This window comes from Myzus persicae, unplaced genomic scaffold (genome assembly GCF_001856785.1).
Source record: "Myzus persicae strain clone G006 unplaced genomic scaffold, MPER_G0061.0, whole genome shotgun sequence".
NCBI classification, from domain to species: domain Eukaryota; kingdom Metazoa; phylum Arthropoda; class Insecta; order Hemiptera; family Aphididae; genus Myzus; species Myzus persicae.
The window spans coordinates 243,522-253,150 of record NW_019103842.1 but is presented as its reverse complement, the minus strand read 5'-3'; the positions used below and the strand labels follow the sequence as shown (position 1 = coordinate 253,150).

At 33.5% G+C, this 9,629-nt stretch overlaps 1 protein-coding gene across 1 annotated transcript; it reads right to left on the bottom strand.

The window, feature by feature from the left end:
* Window positions 1-1,960: 1,960 nt before the first annotated feature.
* LOC111035428 lies at window positions 1,961-8,434 on the bottom strand. The gene is made up of 3 exons (XM_022317033.1): window positions 8,306-8,434; window positions 4,877-5,037; window positions 1,961-3,394 (listed from the first exon to the last, which is right to left on the bottom strand). Exons 1-3 carry the CDS (start codon window positions 8,324-8,326, stop codon window positions 2,335-2,337), a joined length of 1,242 nt encoding a protein of 413 aa, XP_022172725.1. The 5' UTR covers window positions 8,327-8,434; the 3' UTR covers window positions 1,961-2,334.
* Window positions 8,435-9,629: the final 1,195 nt, after the last annotated feature.

Sequence of the window (9,629 nt, the reverse complement as noted above, 5' to 3'; positions counted from 1 at the left end):
TATTTTACCTATCATAATTTTTAGCAAATAGACAAGATAAAATAATAAAAATGTATTGTTTTATTTGTAGATTATTGTCGTGGTAATATATTAAATTAATAATTAATAAACAAATAGTAACTTGAAATATAAATGATTTTCCGCATAATTAAAAAATTTAATTATTTATATTGTTAAGGTATTATTCTTAAAATATGGCTGAGATTATTGACCATTATCCCAATTGTTTGGTTCACGAAAACAGTAAATTCCGAATCTATGTTTGATTTCCATTTTAAAGTCGATTAGTTGTATTCATAAACTATTATCGGTATTAGGAAAGTATCTTTAAAACTGTGTAGGCAATCAGAAGTCGTATTTTGGGGGGATAAAAAAAAAACAACAGGAGTTGAATTACTGAAAAAAATTGGGCACGGGCGCCCGCATCGAAATTCGAATACAGTTGGTTTAATTTTAATTAATCAGCGTTCTTGGTGCATTTAAAACTGTAATGAATAACGAGTTTGTACTCGTTTCTTATACAAGAAGTAGTTGTCAAGAGTGGAAATTTCATTACAAAATTAAAAATTGAGCATTCGAGGTATTACAAACCCTATTATACTGACTACGGTGAGTAATATTTATAGTTTATTTTGTATACTGTCATTTGTAAGTCACGATTTCAACAACTTTAAAATTATAATATGCGGGTATAATAATATTATGTTTGACAGAATCACATAGTAGACTATCTTATGACTTAGTCCATACTATGTTAATGGCATTGTAAGTTATGGTGATAACTATTTAGTGATTATTACAAATTGTAGGTATGCCTACAATCTACATAAATAAAAAAATAAATAATTACAGTTCTTATTAAAATGGGTTTAATTTTTTACGCCTGATATTCAGTTTGAAATACAAAAATGTATCTTACCTGTTAAACGATCGGTGTCCGTACGTGGTTAACGCGTACATACTATAGATAAACCATCTTAATAACACATTTTGGTTGAATCCATTTTGTATTCGGTAAAGCAAAAAAACATGTAAATGCATTAAATTCACAGCACTATACTTATAAGTATATATTTATGACTGTACAAAAATTGAGCCCTAGAACCGCCTGTGGATGGTTCTCCTAAACATAAATTTTGCATTGTACTTGGGCCAGAGAGAGAAGGACAAGGTGCTCTAAAGCTCTAAGAATCTGACATCATCTTAAGTGTCATTAAGTCGAAGAAGATGTTGATTGGTGGTACCTATTTAATGTTCTAAACAATTTCAATTTTGCTTCAAGTATAACACTTCTACGGTATTTGATATTAATAATTTAATAACTTAGAGTTTTATCGATTCATTTTTTTTTATCAAGTATGTAGATACTCGGAAATAATATTAGCCTATAGTATACTAGAAAAATAACAATGGCTTTTAACGACAAATGTAAATGATTATATTGTATATAATACAAATGGAAAGATTTTCGTTGATAATAAATTAACACCTGCACATTATATACATTATACATGAATCTATAGGTACGACTATACAATTAAATAAAATAACTGTAAACCGATATAGTCCTGAAGTAATTTGTAGAGATAAGAGAAAAAATCTAATTGAGCCCCATAAAATTGTATTGGAAGGTTGCTTAACTATTTTCAATATTTTTATTGGTGCTCATAATTTTCCACATATTTAATAATAAATATTAAAAATTACAATATTTATTGTGTTATTATTATTAGATATTACTATTATTTAAGTACTATCACATAAAAATAATTTTATATGAGATTTAATTTAATAACAATTAGGTACAACTTTTTAATAGAGAAAAATAAATCATAAATCAAAAACTGTTATTAATAACTAAATAGACCATAGTTATCGTTAAACAGATAGGTTGGCTCAGGTCATTTGGGTAGGTAGGTAGGATGGTACTTTTTAGTATATAAAAAAGGCTTAAAATTGAATACTGCTCATATCAGTTTATTATTTCATATAAATGCATATATATTTTTACAGTATTAAAGACAATATAAAATATTAATTATGAAAACAATTATTTTGATTTTAAATGGCTTAATACACTAATAAGGGTTTAAAAAATAGTGTTTTTCAATGGTAAGACGAAGGGTAATTCTTATATAGGGTACACATTATAATAACACGATAAATGAATTCGTCAATGAAAACCAATGTTGGTTGACATTTATAATAATGCTAATGCTAAGAAGTATAAAACACTTTAACAACTTAATATATAAAAATAACAATATTTACAAAGTATTTATATGTACACAACATGGGTAGTCTGTGATGCGATTATTCAAAACGATTCAGTCTTCATTTTTTCTTGTACCCATCATGACCATGAGAATCATGGTGCTCCTCGTGGTGGTGATGGTGTTCCTCTATCGGGAACCATTCGGATATCCACACGGGCTTCCAGATTTTCTTCCATGCTGGCAGCCAAATTTCTTTCCAGTCGGGTATCCAAATCTGTTTCCAATCTTCTTTCCATTCCAATTTCTTGTCTGGGATCCAGATCTCGTGTTTTTCTGTTTTCCATTCTTGTTTCCAATCTTCCTTCCATTCGAGCTTCTTGTCTTGAACCCAGATCTGTTTCTTTTCGGTGCGCCAGATCTGCTTCCAGTCTTCCTTCCACTCCAACTTCTTGTCCTTAACCCAGATCTGTTTCTTCGCGGGCTTCCACACCTGCACCCAGTCTTCCTTCCATTCGAGCTTCTTGGACGGTACCCAGATTTGCTTCTTCACTGTCTTCCATACTTTCTTCCAGTGGACCTTCCATACGACTTTCTTCTTCCACAGGTCGTGCGCTTCGTATTCCCATCCGTGGTAGTCTTTGCCTAGGTGCTTAGATCCGGGTACGTACGCCTTGACCAACTCGGGTACGTGTATCTTATGCCAGTCTGGCACTTGTTCCTCCTTCCATGCGGGTACTTCGATGTGTTTCCACACTGGTTTGTAAACCTTCTTCCAGTCTGGCACCTTCACTTCTTTCCAGGCTGGCACGTCGATGGACACCCACACTGGCTTGTATATCTTCTTCCAGTCTGGCACTTGAATTTCTTTCCAGGCCGGCACCTTGATCGGCACCCATATGGGCTTGTATATTTTTTTCCAGACCGGTACATGCACCTCTTTCCAACCCTGTTTCTTCGTCGGTACCCAAATTGGCTTGTAGATTTTCTTCCATGATGGCTTCCAGATCTGTTTCTTGCCCGGTTTCCATGTTTTAACCCAGTCAGGCTTCCAGATGAGCTTCTTCTTCCAGTAGCCTTTCAGTGGCTCATGATGATGCTCGTGATGGTGGTCGTGGTGATCGTCGACGCCATAACCGTGATCTGGCACTCCGATGCGGCTTTGTGCGACTGCCGGTTGCCTATATATACAGTATAAAACGACACACGTGTTAGGTACATATATATACATATATTTATAATTTATACTATTTATTCGTTGCTGTAGCCATATAATTATACAGATATAGAAAAAAAAATCATACCTCGGAGTATACACTAGTATCATACGATTTATTATAATTTAACATACTTATGTGATAGTAGAGATATGTCAATACATGTTCGTATGTGTAGTGAATTTCTTTAACACCTATGTTTTTTTTTTCTTTCTTTCGCCTATTCATCATCGAATAGTGAATACAAAGTCTTTTAAAAACAAACTATATTCCGCGTGAGTTTTATTTTACAATAGGGTTTCCGCGTTTGATTTCCCATATCATTGTCCAAATGTTATGAAAATTCGGCGCCATAGTTGTGCTATATATGTGCCGGATACCTATACGTACTCATGTCATCCTTTTTATTGTCATCGTTTTCGTATTGAAAGTCGTACGTGGCGGCGGTATCGATTTTTCACAGTTTTCTCTATACATTTCGTAATTTATTCGCCAAACAATATTTATTATGATAATAATAATAAAAGCAATTGAAAAAAAAATAAATAAACGGGATGTCTAAGGAGAGGATCAGTTTCACGTGGATTTCTCTTTGTGCCGAAAACCGATAAGGACCGTCATCGTTTCGCGTGGTTGTATTATTGTGACTTAAACGCACTGCAGAACAATCGTAGGACCCCCTAGGAGATGATAAATGTGAATTACGAGAGCTGTATTAAAAAAACACCCACCTATTATCTTATTAAAATAGTCGTTACTTAACAGGTTCGGCGAGAACGTACGTTTTTTCTATACGGGTGGACGCAAATACAATTACTATTGATGCCAGCGGATAACACATCGATATAAGTATACATATTTTTTTTAATGTTCAGCGAGTAGGTTATATTATATGAAAATGCGAGTTCGTATGAATTAAGAAATCATGACATTTACACGAATAATAACTTATGGTAATCACCACACTCGGCACAAGTAGTCTATAATAATTTACTCTACTGTCTATAACATCTAACCAATAACCATTTCAAATAATCGTTTACACTTTATTTTAATTATTAGAATTAGGCTTAGGTATGTTTATTATTCATTTACTATTTTCGAAATAAACATAGAAAACGAGTTTGATGAAACGTGATTTGCGTATGTAGAACGCTTGCTTAAAATGAGCACAACAAATAATATAACAGGAAAAAAACGAAATGGTCCCGGAAGAAGGCTACAGTAAATTCCCGATATTCATATTTTAAGGTCACTAAATGTCAGTCGGATTAAAAAAAAAATGATATGTATACCATATTTCTACTAGATATATGCTTTTGCGGACGTCTATGATGCGAACAGTATAATTGGACTGCAGTACCGAAGACTAGTCCTATAATACCTCCCTATATAGGTACCTATAAAAACGAAACATAATTTTGCCGACCGAATTTGTTTACTTACTGCAGACCGGGTTGAGCGTAATCATTGCTCGGCGACTTCTTGTCCCGCTTGAGAGACGATGTCGATGAAGCGTCGTCGTTTGGGAAGGCCACTTGCTGTTGCGGCAAGTCGACTGCCTTTGACCAGACGAGTGTGACGTGGACGAACAGCGCCAGGAACACCTGTATAAGAAAGAAGGGAGAGAAAATGAGTTAAAAAAATAAAATAACACAAATATATATATGCCCATCGTCGGGATCTATAAATATTTAGTGTATACATTATACATATTATATATATTGTGTTATATAGATAGTAATTTAAGTATATATGCGCGTTTTGCCGCTTTCACTGTTCCGCGAATGCGTGAATGTATATAGTAATATTACATATTATATGGTTTACGTCCTAGGGAAATATTTTATACAGCAGCATAAGTAGTTGACTCTCAAGTACGCTCGGGTAGGAGGCTGTTTTTTTTAATATCCGGAAATCACGACTAAAAGTTGAACTCGACTTTCACTCGAAATTTATACTCACTTGGCGGCGGCGCTACGTAAGATAATAATATTATTATATACACAATAATTATTATATTATATTATAGCTATTGGCATAAGTGCGGAACCTATACAATAATATATATTATTATAGTCGTTTCTATACATACAAAAACAGATCTGCAGATCAAAGTGTATCCCAATACATATTATACGTAATACTGCAGGTATAGGCACGTTTTATCGGAGAAGTATTTTAATTGAGTCTCATAGTATGGCGTGGTTTACTACTACGGTAGTGGTATGATAGTATAAAGCAGTATTGTACTTATATTATACCAGCTGTAAAAAATTGGAAAAAAATCAAGCCCAGGCCAAACGTGACGTATACATCTGGTCCATAACATAATAAATTCGGAGAGTAATAAATAATAATAAAATTGTATATGGGCGTATGGCGTAACCGGTGAAAGCATCTCGAGTAAAAAGAAGCGCGTGTTTTCGATGCATTTTAATTTTTTCGGGTTTCAATGTCGCCCTTCTTTGCGCGCAGTTTTTTTATTATTGCATAACGACTTTACATCCGATATAATAATATTATTTATTCGTATCGACATAATGTGATCTGATGTTTACGGTGAAAGTTCGGCGCTCGTAATATTATATCGCTCGGACACGCAACGGTGGGCCGCAAAGTTGAATTGAATATTAGGTATACGGTTTAAAGTATCGCGTCTATATCCGGACGACTACTAGTCGAACACATAACACGCGTTATATAACTGTTATAATATACGTTTAATTTTTATATCGGCGGGTGGCGACGGTGCAGACTATAATGACATCGATAAAATATGTAAGATTTGAATAATTGGATACGGTCGTCGGAGGAATCTCGGAATAAAATAATTTAATTATTTTAAACATTTTTGAATATGTTTTTTTGTGAATATCGGCAGTTTGTCCGGTTCGATTGAAGCCCGGTTTCTGTGTAAGTATAAACGCATATGACGTATGATATATAATATATATATATATATACTATATACATAACGCTAGTGTGCATAATATTATAACATCTACTACATAGCTATATAAATATATATAAATCATTGGCAATTTTGTGGATCCGTTAACATAGTATATGTTTATAATGCATGTTGCTCCTGGGGGGAAATATGTTTGCGCATATACCCGAGTTTGTATTATAATATTATATACATAGACGCACTTCCGGTATGCAGAACTATCAATCGATCGACGGTCGAACCTATATAGAAAATACATACTGCAGATGGCAAACCAGTCGCATTGACCTAAAATCTAAAAGCACCTGATCGTGTTCAAAATTAATCGTTCAAATAATGCTCAAGATCAAGTCCCACCAAATTGCCCTCGTTTACAACTGTCAAATTTATAATATTATATGTTTATAGGTTTCCTTGTATCACCCCACGCTAGTTCATATATTTATAATTATTAACCAGCATACATACATGCTATGTAATAACGAAAATAAACTTCTGCAAACCAGTTTGGTACGAATGGAAATATTATGATTTTTTTTTTTATAGCGATCCAGTTAATGACAAAGGCAATTTTAAGATAAACAAATGGTGGTTATAGACTACTGCCTATGTGTATCTGTGTTTACAAAATGGCCCAAAAACATTGCTGTAGTTATTTTCTATCATAAATATTTTTGGAATTTTATGTGGCAATGTGACGTGTATAATTAGTGGAAAATTGGATATTTAATTCGCTGAGGTTATTCAAAATTTGCACATAGACCTAGGGGACGATGCTTTTTCGCGATAAAATTGTATTATACCCAATAACGTAGTACATTATTATAGTCATGTTATTGACTAAGACGTACCATGGAGAGAGAGAGAACTATAACCCCGGCGTTTAAGTCTCCGGAAGCACTCGGGAAAGTACCCGTGAGAACGGTCGCGCGCGCAGAGTATAATAGGAATTTACCAGCTAGAACACTATTGTGTTCTGCGCTCGCCCTGCCCAAATATAAAGCACTATTATTACTTTATTATTATTATTATTATTATTATTATTTTGTACGAAATATATATATACATATATAGATACTTCTCGCACGAATCTCGGGAAATGATGTTTACACGAAGAGGATATATATATTAGAATTATATATAGGTATGTAGGTATACTTAAACGAGAAGAAGAGAAATTTTGAAAAAAAATATTATTAAGTTATATTATATATAGTGTCGTGATATTCTATTGTAAACGAAAGAAATATATTATAATGTGAAATCAAATCATAATTATACGCGATTGCCGCTGCACAGAGTTACTGTAGATAGTAGGTGCTCAAATATATAATATCTGTTCTGTATATCCTATATATATACCTACACTAGCTGCACTTCAGATGTGTCTGCACGATAAACAGATATTTAGAATTGTAAGTGTGGTATAATATGCGGTGTACCTAAGTATACAATATATAATGGTACGAGATTTTTGAATAGCATGAGAGGTTTTAAAAAACTTTGATTATCATGACTTAAATGTTTGTTATATATATATATATTTACTACTCTTAAAAAAATAAATAAAAACAGATACGAGTACTTCTCGTAAAACAAAAATCACTTTAGTTTGAAGCACGATTTCGAAAAATATCAAATGATAATAATTACAATTAGGTATACCACTGTGACGGCGTCGTACAAAGAAATAAAAACCGAAAACTCGATGTAATAATATGATATCGCACAATACGAAAATTAATATATAAAACTGACGGATATTTTATTATTTTAAACGCATGCAAATTACTGTTGATCTTAAAACGCGGATTGAATTGAACGAATGAATTTAAATTTAAATATATTATTATGTAAATAATGTAAATAATAATCGATAAATATGATATAATATAATATGTATATGTAGGTATGTTACTAACCACTATTTGGTGGCGGTCCATAATGTTTCGTGTTCAGTGCTTGAGTGTTTGATTGTGTTTACTTGTTGCGAGCCACCACGATGTCTGCAAGTCCGTCGCCGATTGACATGTAGTAACAGACCTCCGAACCGTTTTATATCGAGTCGATTCGCCGTCGCCGGGGCAAGGTCGTTTGTCCCTACCATATCCTCCCCCGAAAAGAAGACCGAAATAAATGTACGCACGCACTTTCTTCCCGCGCCGCCATCACTGCGGAAGGCGAATGACTTTCACGCGCGCGATAATACTTGGACGGCGGCGGAGACTCGCGGCGCACCGAACATACGAAATGTATTATTATTATTATTATTATTATTATTATCGCTTGTGATGTGACTTCGTCTGAAAATTGTGTAATACACGTAATTGTACGATAGCGAGTGTACGACGCGATGGCGGCACAAGTTTATCGCATACCCGAGCTTAAGGACGCGCGATCATCTTTCATATTTTCGTCGGCTGCTTCCTCGATTAGTTCGCGTTTTCGCGGTATTACCGATCATTTGCGCGAGGACGACAGTGCTAAACGCAGTCGACGACGAGTTTTCAAACGATATCTTGTTGTTACTGTGATATTGTTCATTATAAGGTGCACGCATGTACACGGCATCGTTGCAGTATTTTTATTTTTCAAGTTATCGAATATTGGTATTTCGACGTTTTATTTAACGAAATTCAGTCTCGCTCGCGACGAAATATACCACTTATACGCACTGTACTGCGTTTTTCTCCGGTGATTTAAACGTATTATGATTATCTTACTTTTTACTTTTTAGAACCGCGTATAAAAATTAGTACGTTTTTCAAATTTAAAAAACATACGGACGTTTGTCTTTGAATTTGTTAAGTTTTTTTGAAGTGCACATAATATTATATACAGATTCGATCATAATCATAATATTTTGTTTAATTCTTGAAGTATACTCTCATCTTACCTATAAAGGAATAATTAAACAATGCATACAATATCATGTCACTTCTTTGTATAATGCGACACTATTAAGTTAAGGTAAACAGTTATGAAGCGAAGTTATTGTATGTGTTCACTGGATCTTTAAACGAAATAATTTATATTAAAAGTATATCTTATCAGTGATAAAAATTGTACGATTTTCTGAGCTTACTTTATTCACATGTTTTAAATTTAAACCTGTTTAATTTGTATAGGATTCATGTATGGTAAAAAATATTGAAATGAACTTATAAAACCTTTCGCGTTTAAAATATATTTAATAATTGATAGCCACTCTCATACATAGTATAATTTGTTCATAATTTCAAAAAT